Genomic DNA, 15,479 nt, shown 5'->3' with positions numbered 1-15,479 from the left:
TAAAAATAACTGTATGCCTATGAATGTGTAGCTTACTACAGTATATAGCCGGTCTGTGTATGGACCCTAAAACTAATATTCATACCAATCTATGAACCTCAGCTATCATAGTTGTATCAACTTCAAGTCTGAATGGCATTAATGAAGCCTATGGACAGAGTAGAATATAATAACTTTATTGTGCCAAGGATGCAAGTCCTATATACACATGTACTGTAGTTATTACCACTTGTGAGATTCCAACATTGTAGCCTGTACATTGAATATGTTCACTGATCATGTACTCTTCCTTGGCAAATAAAGGTGCGGTTCAGGTATGAATCTGAGACATTCTTTTTCAGTCATATCAAACTCCATTATTTGAATGATGCTGTGTCTGCATGTATGTATTACAATTATACACTTCAACAGTGTTTATCGCTCCTGGGACATCAATGATTACACATTGTAACTATGCAATAGACTAGAAACATAATTGATTTGTAATTCATATATACAGAGAGAAAAACAATGCATATCAAACTCTCTTCATCTGCATTAATCTGAGGACACAGGATAGTATTTCAATGAGATACTTCATTTCAACCAGTGGACAATGTGAAACGCTTTATTGAAGTCCTATATCATTATCCAGGTTCATTATCCAGGTGTTATAAATACATAAATGCATTAGAATTCTGATAATTGTAATATTATAAATACAAGTTCAATCTGTACTTCAATGCACATATGGTGTACATTATAAAACGAGGAACAAAGACGAGGTGGGGAGAGAGGGGTAGAAGACAGAAAGGGAAAGAGGTAAGAACAGCGGCAGACAGCATATGGTTTATGAATTAGTGCTACCCTAATATTCTCTCAGTTCATCACAATTGCGGTGTCTCCTAACCTTCGGGCCAACTGGGGGCCCAAGGCTGGTTATCTTAAGAGCGGGTGAGGTGGCGATGACGGGACTGGCTTCCTCTCTCACATCAAAACATACCTGCAGACGAGAGAGCATGATTTAAGCCTTGTTTTTTTTTTATTGTAACACGGTCAGTCATCTTAAATCAGGAGGTGAAATGCAAAACTGACCTTGAATCATTAACTCTGGGACTACCACATCTCTGTCTGTATTTCTATGTAAAGCATCTCTTCAATAATACTTCCTGTTGACCCGACCAAGTGACATCTCACCTATGATCATGCTGTGCCCTCTGTCAGCCAGTTCAGATGCGGGAGGGGTTCACCAAAACAGCTGATAAAACCTAGAGGATTTAGGGGGGAGAGGGATGAAGTGAAGAAGAGAGACTATGTGTGTGTGGTCTCACCTGGTGTCCACACTAAGTGGTTACAGAGTACTTTATGCTGAAAAACAGACACATGAGGACAAACAATAGAAGATAATGTCAATAGAAGATACTGTATGTGACGCCGACACCTATCGGAGTGTACCTGAAACATTTAAATATAGAGGGCTATGTGTCTCACCACTTGGTTATTGCAAGGCTAACCCCCAGGGAAATCATGACTTGGCAGCAACAGATAGTCCAGTGAAAATGGCTGTGTTTATGTGGTGAAAATTAGCAGCTGACATCTTAAGGGTTGTTTAATGCATGTGAGACAGGTTCCATGTACAACAAGACAGGCAGAGATGGAGAAAAAGAACACAGAACAGTTACCTCTGGTTCTAGACACTTTTGCCAGCAATAAAGCTTCCACGGCATGTTCTTCGGACAGTGAACATCTGGCAATATCTACATGTTCGACCCCTTGGTCAGCTTGCTCTCTGAAAGTAAAGAAAACAGCTTTTTTTAAATTATAGATATGAAAACAATAACTGAGAGATGACCGTTCAATCTAAAGCAGCAGATGTCATTTTCAGGATACGTCAGTACAGCCCAGTGCTGCTTACCAGAGTCCTTCTTCCTAGGCGTCTGCTATGACTTCCTTTGTCGGAAAAAAGTTGCTTTCAGAACAATTATTTTTGATTGAAAATAATAAAAACGTTTTTGCTCTCGACAAAAAGACACATGTACCTCCATAGCATATAACAATTTGCCTGTGAATAACCACACCTTCATACAAACGTGCTACCTTATGCAGAATTCTTGACGCACAACCGAAGATGCTGCCATATTCTGCCAGCATGCCCACAAGCGAGCCAGTCAGCAGCAGAATAATGCCGCGTGGAAGAGGGAAAGTAATGAGATTTGTTGCAAGTTGGGGAGGAGGGGCTAATAGCTGAACTTTAGACTATTCAACCTTTACTAAAGAATAGTCTAATAGCCGAGCTAGGTGTGAAAACCCCCCCCTCCTATCACAGACCAGATTTGCCCAAACGACCAAGGGTAGCTTGCTACTTACTCAATGTAATAAAGTAATGACTTTTCAGATAAGTTACCTTACACGTTATGTTGGCTGACAATTTGTTAGCTACGCTGTCCTTACGAACCACATACCGGTGTGTGTGTGTGTGTGTGTGTATATACTGTTGTAATTATATGCTATGTATGCTACCTAACGTTAGCAGTTATACATCAAACTTGCCAGTATATTAGCCTATAGTTATCTAACTATCCAATGTTTATTGACTTGATTATTCTTGTCATTCTTAGCTTAGCTAAATGGTATAGTCGTTGTGCTTTCTCAATGGACATTCGGGTGCTTTTGTAAATTCGCTCTGGCTATCTATAGTGCTGAACACCAGCGCGAGCCCATAGCAAATTAATGGAATCAAACGTTCGCATAGCCTGTTTTGACTGGAGTGATGCTTAGAATTCCATTAAAAATGTATCCCTTTTTATTTTACCACAATCTGTTCATCGGACGAAACTGGGGGGAAAAAACAACTTGTGTAGAAAGTAAACATCCGCACCTCTGGTGTCAGCTGTAATTATGTCTGCATAATAAAAAAGTAGGGGAAAAATGCAAAACTTCTGACTTTATGGTTTCGCGATCGATGACAAATAAGGTCGCTGCCCAGACTTACATAATTACAAAGAGGAGACTCTCTTGATTTAAAATGGTGCCCGTGTAACAGTTTTGCTTCCGTTCCTCCTCGCCCCTACCTGGGCTCGAACCAGGGACCCTCTGCACATATAGACAACAGCCACCTTCGAAGCATCGTTACCCATCGCTCCCCAAAAGCCACGGCCCTTGCAGAGCAAGGGGAACAACTACTTCAAGGTCTCAGAACAAGTGACGTCACCGATTTGAAACGCTATAATATTAATCAAATTAATTAAGCCAAATTTCTTAATCAATCCCGTATACTATGTTATTACAAAAAAGGTTTGAAATTCTCTGGTAATGACAATACGAAATACCATCAAATGGTTCTCAAAGATGCCCTCTGGTGGTCAAACTAGCAATAACTTACAGAAATAGCTGAGAATTAAATGACGCGCCACAGAATGCTGCAGTAGCACGCATGGTGTGCCGCAGTATGACGTGACTTTTTTTAAAGGAGGAACCACTGTATATATTTTTCTTGTGCATTTTGCTATTTGCCTCATGACTCCTGCATGCTTTGCTGACTATGAACTTTCTTGTTTACCCAACCGTGGGACAGACTTTGTTCCCACACTCAGGACTCTGACTCTCTATTGGTTACACAGACTTTTGGCCTCCCATCCTAATCTAACCACCTCTCGCTGGTTTTGTATTCATGTTACCTGATGAAATTGCTGTACAATATGATCTTGTTGCCATCTAATGCACATTCAAATGTAATAAATCAACACTGCAGAGCTCTCCTTGTCCTCTGCTGTGCCTTGATTGTATTACTGCTGATGATATCTGGAAATGTGCATGTTTACCCTGGCCCATCTACTGTTGCTAGCCCCAATTCTGATTTGTGCTCTGATATCTGCTTCACTGATTTCTGCTCTCGTAAAAGCCTGGGTTTTCTGCATGTTAACACTAGAAGCTTATTACCTAGAATGGATCAAATTAAAGTGTGTGTTCACAGCTCCAATCCAAATGTGTAGTCATTTCTGAGACGTGGTTAAGGAAGAGCGGTTTGAATACTGATGTTAACCCTTTCTGGTTATAACCTTTTTCGGCAAGACAGATCTTCCAAAGGTGGGAGAGTGGCAATCTTTACCAAGGATAAACTTCAGTGCTCGGTTGTCTCCAAGTCTGTCCCCAAACAATTTGATTTGCTGGTTTTAAGCATTAAACTTTCAAATAGCTCTTTGTTGACTGTTGCTGGGTGCTATCGTCCTTCATCAGCACCGACCTGTATCCTACCTGCCCTAAGCCCTCTCCTGGCCCCTTACACTAACTCTGAATTTGTCCTGCTAGGTGATCTAAACTGAGACATTCTTAAACATTTACATTACATTTACATTTAAGTCATTTAGCAGACGCTCTTATCCAGAGCGACTTACAAATTGGTGCATTCACCTTATGAAATCCAGTGGAACAACCACTTTACAATAGTGCATCTAACTCTTTTAAGGGGGAGGGGTGGGGTTAGGAGGATTACTTTATCCTAGGTATTCCTTAAAGAGGTGGGGTTTCAGTGCTCGGAAGGTGGTGATTGACTCCGCTGACCTGGCGTCGTGAGGGAGTTGTTCCACCATTGGGGTGCCAGAGCAGCGAACAGTTTTGACTGGGCTGAGCGGGAACTGTACTTCCTCAGAGGTAGGGAGGCGAGCAGGCCAGAGGTGGATGAACGCAGTGCCCTTGTTTGGGTGTAGGGCCTGATCAGAGCCTGAAGGTACGGGTGCCGGTCCCCTCACAGCTCCGTAGGCAAGCACCATGGTCTTGTAGCGGATGCGAGCTTCAACTGGAAGCCAGTGGGAGGAGCGGGGGCGGGGTGACGTGAGAGAACTTGGGAAGGTTGAACACCAGACGGGCTGCGGCGTTCTCGGATGAGTGTTGAGGTTTTAATGGCACAGGCAGGGAGCCCAGCCAACAGCGAGTTGCAATAATCCAGACGGGAGATGACAAGTGCCTGGATTAGGACCTCGTCGCTTCCGTGTGGTGAGGCAGGTCTACTCTGCGAATGTTGTAGAGCATAACCTACAGGAACCGGTCACCGCCTTGATGTGAGTTGAGAACGTCAGGGTGTTGTCCAGGATCACGCCAAGGTTCTTAGCGCTCTGGGAGGAGGACACAATGGAGTTGTCAACCGGTGTGGCGAGATCATGGAACGGGCAGTCCTTCCCCGGAGGAAGAGCAGCTCCGTCTTGCCGAGGTTCAGCTTGAGGTGGTGATCCGTCATCCACACTATATGTCTGCCAGACATGCAGAGATGCGATTCGCCACCTGGTTATCAGAGGGGGGAAAGGAGAAGATTAATTGTGTGTCGTCTGCATAGCAATGATAGGAGAGGCCATGTGAGGATATGACAGAGCCAAGTGACTTGGTGTATAGCGAGAATAGGAGAGGGCCTAGAACAGACCCTGGGGACACCAGTGGTGAGAGCACGTGGTGCGGAGACAGATTCTCGCCACGCCACCTGGTAGGAGCGACCTGTCAGGTAGGACGCAATCCAAGCGTGGGCCGCGCCGGAGATGCCCAGCTCGGAGAGGGTGGAGAGGAGGATCTGATGGTTCACAGTATCGAAGGCAGCCGATAGGTCTAGAAGGATGAGAGCAGAGGAGAGAGAGTTAGCTTTAGCAGTGCGGAGCGCCTCCGTGACACAGAGAAGAGCAGTCTCAGTTGAATGACTAGTCTTGAAACCTGACTGATTTGGATCAAGAAGGTCATTCTGAGAGAGATAGCAGGAGAGCTGGCCAAGGACGGCACGTTCAAGAGTTTTGGAGAGAAAAGAAAGAAGGGATACTGGTCTGTAGTTGTTGACATCGGAGGGATCGAGTGTAGGTTTTTCAGAAGGGTGCAACTCTCGCTCTCTTGAAGACGGAAGGGACGTAGCCAGCGGTCAAGGATGAGTTGGATGAGCGAGGTGAGGTAAGGGAGAAGGTCTCCGGAAATGGTCTGGAGAAGAGAGGAGGGGATAGGGTCAAGCGGGCAGGTTGTTGGGCGGCCGGCCGTCCACAAGACGCGAGATTTCATCTGGAGAGAGAGGGGAGAAAGAGGTCAAAGCACAGGGTAGGGCAGTGAGCAGAACCAGCGGTGTCGTTTGACTTAGCAAACGAGGATCGGATGTCGTCGACCTTCTTTTCAAAATGGTTGACGAAGTCATCTGCAGAGAGGAGGAGGGGGAGGAGGGGGAGGAGGATTCAGGAGGGAGGAGAAGGTGGCAAAGAGCTTCCTAGGGTTAGAGGCAGATGCTTGGAATTTAGAGTGGTAGAAAGTGGCTTTAGCAGCAGAGACAGAAGAGGAGAAAGTAGAGAGGAGGGAGTGAAAGGATGCCAGGTCCGCAGGGAGGCGTGTTTTCCTCCATTTCCGCTCGGCTGCACGGAGCCCTGTTCTGTGAGCTCGCAGTGAGTCGTCGAGCCACGGAGCAGGAGGGGAGCCGAGCCGGCCTGGAGGATAGGGGACATAGAGAGTCAAAGGATGCAGAAAGGGAGGAGAGGAGGGTTGAGGAGGCAGAATCAAGAGATAGGTTGGAGAAGGTTTGAGCAGAGGGAAGAGATGATAGGATGGAAGAGGAGAGAGTAGCGGGGGAGAGAGCGAAGGGTGGGACGGCGCGATACCATCCGAGTAGGGGCAGTGTGGGAAGTGTTAGATGAGAGCGAGAGGGAAAGGATACAAGGTAGTGGTCGGAGACTTGGAGGGAGTTGCAGTGAGATTAGTGGAAGAACAGCATCTAGTAAAGATGAGGTCAAGCGTATTGCCTGCCTTGTGAGTAGGGGGGGAAGGTGAGAGGGTGAGGTCAAAAGAGGAGAGAGTGGAAAGAAGGAGGCAGAGAGGAATGAGTCAAAGGTAGACGTGGGGAGGTTAAAGTCACCCAGGACTGTGAGAGGTGAGCCATCCTCAGGAAAGGAGCTTATCAGGGCGTCAAGCTCATTGATGAACTCTCCAAGGGAACCTGAGGGCGATAAATGATAAGGATGTTAAGCTTGAAAGGGCTGGTAACTGTGACAGCATGGAATTCAAAGGAGGCGATAGACAGATGGGTCAGGGGAGAAAGAGAGAATGTCCACTTGGGAGAGATGAGGATCCAGTGCCACCGCCCCGCTGACCAGAAGCTCTCGGGGGTGTGCGAGAACACGTGGGCAGACGAGGCGAGAGCAGTAGAGTAGCAGTGTTGTCAGTGGTAATCCATGTTTCCGTCAGTGCCAAAGTCGAGGGACTGGAGGGACGCATAGGCTGAGATGAACTCTGCCTTGTTGGCTGCAGATCGGCAGTTCCAGAGGCTGCCGGAGACCTGGAACTCCACGTGGGTCGTGCGCGCTGGAACCACCAGGTTAGAATGGCGGCGGCCACGCGTGTGAAGCGTTGTATGGTCTGTGCAGAGAGGAGAGAAGAGGGATAGACAGACACATAGTTGACAGGCTACAGAAGAGCTACGCTAATGCAAAGGAGATAGAATGACAAGTGGACTACACTGTGTTCAGGAAGTTAAGTTTACGTTGCAAAAATAAAATAAAATCTTATTGACTAAAATGATATAGTACTGCTGGCGGTGAAGTAGGCTGGCTAGCAGTGGCTGCGTTGTTGACTTTGTTTGAACGTGTAGCTGGCTAGGTAACCTCGACAATTTCTCAAAAACTACACAATTATCTGGATACAAGGACAGCAAAGACAACTATGTAGCTAGCTAACACTAAGCTAATCAAGTCGTTCCGTTGTAATGTAAGTTGTAGTGTGAGTTTCTACAGTGCTGCTATTCGGTAGAAGTTGTGGCTAACTAGGGAGTGTTAGCTAGCAGTGTTGACTAGGTAGGAGACGGCAGCGCAGGGCGGTGGACGAAAATAGCTGGCTAGTTAACCGAATAATTACTCAAACCAACTCTAAGCTACACAATTATCTTAGATACAAAGATAGCAAAGACAACTATGTAGCCAGCTAACACTACACTAATTAAACCACCTGACCAAGTCCTATAGCAATGGGACACCCTAAATATTTCTCAGATTATTACCAATCCCACAAGGTATGACTCCAACCACCCAGAAAAGACTACTCTCCTCAACGTTATCCTTAGAAATAATCCTGATGGGTAATAGTCTGTTTCCTGTAATGACCTTAGTGATCACTGTTTTACAGCCTGTGTTCGTAATGGCTCAGTGAAACGACCTGTCCTGATTTTGTCATAGACGCTTGCTAAAAAACTTTAATGAGCAAGCCTTCCTTCATGAACTGGCCTCTGTAAAATGGTATAGAATCAGCTTGACGAAGCTCTGACGAAGACCCCTGGAACTTCTTTTTTGATATTTTCAGTGGTATTGTTAACAAACATGCCCCCATAAAGAAAATGAGAATTAAAAACAGGTTCAGCCCCTGGTTCGACTGTGATCTTGCAGAGTTACTCCACCTGAAGAATTGCATTTGGCGAAACGCTCAGCATGCGCATACTGACTGGCTCTCGTTCAGGCAAATGAGAAATAAGTGCACTCAGGCTATCCGGAGGGCCAAAGTTAGTTACTTTTAGGAGCAGTTTTCTTTCTGTGGGTCTAACCCCAAGAAGTTCTGGAAAACAGTTAAAGACCTGGAGAATAAACCCTCCTCACAGCTGCCCATGTCCCTTAATGTTGATGATGTGATTGTTACTTACAATAAGCACATGGCTGAGCTCTTTAATCACAACTTCATTAAGTCAGGATTCCTATTTGACACAGCCTTGCCTGTCCAACATTTCTTCATCTCCCACCCCTTCTAATGCAACTAGCCCCGATTCTCCTCTTTTCCCCCTGCCCCGCTACAAAGTTTCTCCTTGCAGGTGGTCACTAGTCCGAGGAGCTCCTTTAGCACCTTAAACTTGACCCCCAAAAAACATCTGGGTTTAGGTTCTTAAGGTTGCTGCCCGTATCATCACCAAGCCGATCTCTGACCGTTTTTAACCTGTCTCTCCTTTCTGGGGAGGTTTCCATTGCTTGGAAGGCAGCCACGGTTCATCCTTTATTTTTAAAGGGGAGATCAAGTTGATCCTAACTGTTATAGGCTTATTTTTTATTTTTGCCCTTTTTTATCAAACTAGTTGGAAAAATAATCAACTGACTGGTTTTCTTGATGTCTAATGGTATTCTCTCTGGTATGCAATCTGGTTTCCGCTCAGGTTATGGATGTCACAGCAACCTTAATGGTCCTCAATGATGTCACCATTGCCCTTGATTCTAAGCAATGTTGTGCTGCTATTTTTATTGACTTGGCCAAAGCTTTTGAGACGGTAGACCATTCCATTCTTGTGGGCCGGCTAAGGAGTATTGATGTCTCTGAGGGGTCTTTGGCCTGGTTTGATAACTACCGCTCTCAAAGAGTTCTGACTTTATACACTGCACATCTGCTGTCTCAGCCACCGCCTGTCACCAAGGGCGTACCCCAAGGTTTGATCCTAGGCCCCACACTCTTGTCAGTTTACTTCAACAACATTGCTCAGGCAATAGGAATCCATTTATATGCAGATAGTCTTATACTTAGCTGGCCCCTCCCCGGATTATTAAACGCTCTACAACAAATCTTTCCTAGTGTCCAACAAGCTTTCTCTGCCCTTAACCTTGTTCTGAACACCTCCAAAACAAAGGTCATGTGGTTTGGTAAGAAGAATGCCCCTCTCCCCACAGGTGTGATTTACTACCTCCTGAGGGTTTAGAGCTTGAGGTAGTCACCTCATACAAGTACTTGAGAGTATGGCTAGACGGTACACTGTCCTTCTCTCAGCACATATCAAAGCTGCAGGCTGAAGTTAAATCTAGACTTGGTTTTCTCTATTGTAATCGCTCCTCTTCCACCCCAGCTGCCAAACTAAACCTGATTCAGATGACCATCCTACCCATGCTAGATTACGGAAACGTAATTTATAGATTAGCAGGTAAGGGTGCTCTCGAGCGGTTAGATGTTCTTTACCATTCGGCAATCAGATTTGCCACCAATGCTCCTTATAGGACACATCACTACACTCTATACTCTTCTGTACGCTGGTCATCTCTGTCTACCTGTCGCAAGACCCACTGGTTGATGATTATTTATAAAACCCTCTTAGGCCTCACTCCCCCCTATCTGAGACATCTACTGCAGCTCTCATCCTCCACATACAACACCCGTTCTGCCAGTCACATTCTGTTAAAGGTCCCCAAAGCACACACATCCCTGGGTTGCTCGTCTTTTCAGTTCGCTGCAGCTAGCGACTGGAACGAGCTGCAACAAACACTCAGTTTGATCAGTTTGATCTCAATCTCTTCATTCAAAGACTCAATCATGGACACTCTTACTGACAGTCGTGGCTGCTTCGCGGGATTTATCGTTATCTCGACCTTCTTGCCCTTTGCTGTTGTCTGTGCCCAATAATGTTTGTACGACGTTTTGTGCTGCTACCATGCTGTGTTGCTACCTTGATATGTTGTCTTAGGTCTCTCTTTATGTAGTGTTGTCTCGTCGTGATGTGTGTGTTGTCCTATATTATTATTTTTTAAATATCCCAGCCCCGTCCCCGCAGGAGGCCTTTTGGTAGGCTGGATATTGTAAATAAGAATTTGTTCTTAACTGACTTGCCTAGTTAAATAAAATATAGTGTACTTACCCCTCCAAATGAGATGAAATGGGCAATGGAGCCCATTGTACATTGATAAAGCACTAAGTAAATGTCCAATCTGTACTGGCTATGGTTATGCTACTCATACTAATCTGTAAAGACTAACAAAAGCGAAAATAATTGAAATGGAGCTGAAAGGCAAATTGAAGAGAAACTACTATCAGTAAATACATATACACATGCAGACTAGCTGGCAGTCTTGCTGCAAAGCCCCCTGGGATGTAGAGAATGACAAACGGGTGTCTGAGAGGGTCACCTGACCTGAAGCGCAGGTTGTTTGTCCTGATCAGCCTGATGGGAACTAAGTGTGTCGTGGTGTGCTGCTGGATGGATCCAAGTCTTTGGGATGTGTATTTGTATCTAATATAAACCCAGGGTTTCTGGTATCGACGTTGCGTCAGATTATTGGCGGAAATTGTCTTCATGTTTTATAATGAGATCCCATGAGAGAGCGCTGCATTTCATGTAGTGTCTTGGCACTGGCAGTGTTGAGTTGTAAGCAAGTGCTGCTGGCTGGCAGCAACAGATTCCAATTCCCATTAGTGCCAATGTCTTGTACACACACACACACAAAGGGCTTTCTGTTTGTAATCTTAAGGTAGCCTTGATGAATATGCATGGTAAAATACCTAATTATATTAGAGCCATGCTATGAAATGAACTGCTACCTTGAGACTTGGTGCTGTTGTCACATTCACATGACCTTTTTTATTAAAGGAGAGGGGAGAATCACTCCCTTTCCTATTCAAGGCTTTATTGACAGACACATTAGAAACAGTGGAAGATCGGTGAGAAGCGAGCACACAGGGACACACGGCTCCCCAGATATTTGATATATCCTTGAGGGACTCTATGCACACACTGGCATTTGTTACATAGGACACGTCACACCTTTACAAGTGACGCCTGCGTTGAGTGAAAAGCAGATTTTTCTCCCCTTCGTTTCAGTGTGTAAGGATCCCCCCTATAAAGTGGAGGAGTCTGGATACGCAGGCTTCATCTTGCCCATTGAAGTTTACTTCAGAAATAAGGTACATTTAACAAGGTTTTGACGCGTATTGCTTACTAACGATCCCAAGCTGTGAACATACGGCTTATGTACCATTGGTACAGATTTATGTACCATTGGTGACCATGATCATCCCACGTTGGTCATTTTTAAATAATCTATGTTGTGCTTTTGAAAAATGTCACATTTAATGTGGTCAGTGCAGATGTTAATCTTTATGAATTCCATATGGTTAACAACTTTGCCTTTTTGTATGAATGTTTACCATTTTGGACTTTAGTACGCAACTGACTTCACTCCTTTCTTTTGTTCCTACGGATGTCCCACTTTTCTTCACAGGAAGAACCTAAGAAAGTGCGCTTCGACTACGACCTGTTCCTACACCTGGACGGCCACCCGCCTGTCAATCACCTGCGCTGCGAGAAGCTCACCTTCAACAACCCCACGGAGGAGTTCCGCAGGAAGCTGCTCAAAGCCGGCGGGGTACGACAAGACTGGAGGGTGGGGGAGGAACATCTCAATAGCAGGTGTTTGTCCTATTAGCCTTAAGCATGGGTAGCCATACTGGATATACAGGCTTGCTCCATCCCTGCTTGAACACCTGATTGAGGTAATCATCAGGACCAGGGCTGGAGCAAAGCCCTGAATATTCAGTATGGCCACCCATGCTTAAGGCTGTTGAGATAAACACCACTCTGGAGAGGTAAATGATTTAAATGACAATTCAGAAGTTGAATAAGACCAATGAGTAGCTCTTTTAAAAAACAACCTTGACCTTGCTGGCAACTAGGTATCATCCATGTCGGTCACACATCAGACCTGCCATTGGCAGGAAAAAGGACGTATCAGGTCAGCCATTTGCAGGCAAACCACTCTCTCTGTCATGTTTTTTGACTGGAACGAAGTGCTTTTTTGTTTATACACACGTTTATTCTTTCTTCCCAGTGACCTCCAGAAAGCCTTGTGTGCCCACATAGGAGTGTCAATTTTGGAATAGATTTCTTAATTATTTCAGTGCACAATATCTTCAGGAACTTATGGAATTTACAAGATCAGGGGTGTGTTTTTATTTTTAGCAGGCCCCCCTGCCATGCTCATTCCAGTAACACACCAATGCTTTATGGCTGTGCGCACAACACCGTGCACCTTAACGTAGATTGGATGCCTTTTCAGAGGAAATGAATACGATTGGCAACAGATGTGCACTGAATGTGATGTGGTTTAATTGAGAGACTGGTTTGTCAGGCACATTTCTTCAGCCCACTGGATGTTTTCAGGCCTTCTCCAATACAGCTGATTGCTGTGTGTACACTGACATGCTTTTTGTGTGTCCACAGGAACGGGATCCTAACAAAAGAAGTTTGGAAGACTCTAAAGTAAGACATGTGAACTAGCGTTCTCTTCAAATTGAAACATTTACATAAAAATGTGTTGACATTGTAGCTTCCCCAATGCTATGACTCTCTCACTATGGCAATATAGACTTCTAAGCATGACTCACAGTAAAATGTGGGACCTGTATCCAATACGCACAGTTGGATGAGCTTCTATTATTTCTGAGACTTTCCGCATGTTGTTGACCCAGTGTTTCCTCTGCCATTGTAAAGGCGGAACCCACCCCGTGCCTTGATCTATTGTCCCCCTCTTCTATTGGAGAAAGGGTAATGGAAAGACCGGAAGGTGGGGAAAGTTGTATGAAAGGAAATGCTTACTAAGTTGTTTTGGTGCTGACTCACAGCAGCTCATTTCAACTGCAGGGCACTGGAGCTTCCGAGAAACAGTCCGCGTGTTCTCAGTGGAGCTTTAACCCTTTGTTAACCTCTTGCTGCTAGGCAAGACATGAAACATTCATTCTTCCCTCGGTTGCTATGTTGAAGTGACACCGCAAACGGACGCACCCTCAAATTTAGACCCACAGTGAAGCAGCTGTGTTGTCTTTTCTTCGCGTGCTCACTGTCATTCCATGCAAAGCGATGACAGTCTGTGAGGGACTCCAGGAGTAACGTGCAGTGTTAAGTGCTCGAATGTTAAGTTTACTGCTCTTGGGATCGGCAAGACCGCTACGATAATACGTTTGCCTCGCTTAAGTTTTTGTCCAAACTAAAGCGGTCTTAAGTTTCACACAGAATCCACTATTATAAGCAGGAAATAAGAAACTGTCCAATTGATGCAGTACTTTCGATTCATAAAGCTCTTCACTCCCAGACTGAGCGCACAATAAGATACAAAACTCAGTTTTACACATGCTGATCAAGACAATATAATTCTGTTAATGTCTTTTTTCATTGTGGTGTTTTATTGTCTTTACCGTTATGTTGGTTCTGTTGTAGGTTTGATTCCCACATCTGCTACATTTTATATATTGAAATGGGTGTCACCTATGATCTATAAGTCACTTCGGATGAAGGCATCGGTTTAATGACCCCATTTTACTTCCAGGTGATGGTAATGCAGGAGGGCTCCACATCTCTGTTCGGCCAGCATCTCAAGCTGCCCACCCTCCCCAGCAGCTCCCTGACATTGACATTGTCTGATGCGAAGAAGAGCAAGGCCTTCCCGGGGTCAAAAGTCAGTGGCGGTCTCCAGGTACAGCCCGGGGCTAGACGGTCTCCCCGTCCTCCCTCTCTTCCCCAAAAATTCCCACTTCTTCGAAGTCTCCCCCAGCTTAATCCCTGCATAGTTGGCTAGGTTCAAAGATGTTGAGGGTATTTGAAGTCTGTGGATTTTCAAGAGATGCTCGACTTGGGCTTATGCAAGGTATGCTACTGATAGCGGTTATAGCAACGGCCATAATGTATCCATTAGGCAGTATAAAGAAGTCACTAGTTTTAAAGCCTGTTGAAATTTGGTACGTATCAGTGTTTCATTGTGATACAATTGTTCTCTAGCAGTCTCAGAGAACCAATTTTAGAATCATGGATAGAAACGACATGTACAGTGGGGAGAACAAGTATTTGATACACTGCCGATTTTGCAGGTTTTCCTACTTACAAAGCATGTAGAGGTCTGTAATTTTTATCATAGGTACACCTCAACTGTGAGAGACGGAATCTAAACCTAAAATCACATTGTATGATTTTTAAGTAATTAATTTTGCATTTTATGCATGACAATAAGTATTTGATACAATCAGAAAAGCAGAACTTAATATTTGGTACATAAACCTTTGTTTGCAATTACAGAGATCATACGTTTCCTGTAGTTCTTGACCAGGTTTGCCACACTGCAGCAGGGATTTTGGCCCACTCCTCCATACAGACCTTCTCCAGATCCTTCAGTTTCGGGGCTGTCGCTGGGCAATACAGACTTTCAGCTCCCTCCAAATATTTTCTATTGGGTTCAGGTCTGGAGACTGGCTAGGCCACTCCAGGACCTTGAGATGCTTCTTACGGAGCCACTCCTTAGTTGCCCTGGCTGGTGGTGTTGGGTCGTTGTCATGCTGGAAGACCCAGCCACGACCCATCTTCAATGCTCTTACTGAGGGAAGGAGGTTGTTGGCCAAGATCTCGCGATACATGGCCCCATCCATCCTCCCTCAATACGGTGCAGTCTGTCCTGTCCCCTTTGCAGAAACGCATCCCCAAAGAATGATGTTTCCACTCCCATGCTTCACGGTTGGGATGTGTTCTTGGGTTTGTACTCATCCTCCTTCTTCCTCCAAACACGGCGAGTGGAGTTTAGACCAAAAAGCTCTATTTTTGTCTCATAGAACCACATGACCTTCTCTCATTCCTCCTCTGGATCATCCAGATGGTCATTGGCAAACTTCAGATGGGCCTGGACATGCGCTGGCTTGAGCAGGGGGACCTTGCGTGTGCTGCAGGATTTTAATCCATGACGGCGTAGTGTGTTACTAATGGTTTTCTTTGAGACTGTGGCCCA

The 15,479-nt window shown here is 45.1% G+C and overlaps 1 protein-coding gene and 1 long non-coding RNA gene across 2 annotated transcripts in view; one reads left to right on the top strand and one right to left on the bottom strand.

Annotated features, from left to right (window-relative positions):
• Nucleotides 1–15,479, top strand: part of LOC111954480 (protein AF-9) — a 57,175-nt gene that overhangs the window by 24,068 nt on the left and 17,628 nt on the right. The window contains exons 3-6 of the mRNA XM_023974259.2: nucleotides 11,537–11,619; nucleotides 11,937–12,080; nucleotides 12,935–12,973; nucleotides 14,037–14,183. Of these exons, the coding sequence (XP_023830027.1) occupies nucleotides 11,537–11,619; nucleotides 11,937–12,080; nucleotides 12,935–12,973; nucleotides 14,037–14,183 (413 nt within the window). The remainder of the gene's footprint in view (nucleotides 1–11,536; nucleotides 11,620–11,936; nucleotides 12,081–12,934; nucleotides 12,974–14,036; nucleotides 14,184–15,479) is intronic.
• On the bottom strand, nucleotides 590–2,176 carry LOC139029462 (uncharacterized). The gene is made up of 4 exons (XR_011481781.1): nucleotides 1,895–2,176; nucleotides 1,662–1,768; nucleotides 1,177–1,247; nucleotides 590–982 (listed from the first exon to the last, which is right to left on the bottom strand). It is a non-coding gene; the product is annotated as an uncharacterized lncRNA (long non-coding RNA).

This window comes from Salvelinus sp. IW2-2015, linkage group LG3, assembly GCF_002910315.2.
Source record: "Salvelinus sp. IW2-2015 linkage group LG3, ASM291031v2, whole genome shotgun sequence".
Taxonomy (NCBI): domain Eukaryota; kingdom Metazoa; phylum Chordata; class Actinopteri; order Salmoniformes; family Salmonidae; genus Salvelinus; species Salvelinus sp. IW2-2015.
The sequence above is the reverse complement of the archived record's forward strand: the minus strand, read 5'-3'. Positions and strand labels throughout refer to the sequence as shown.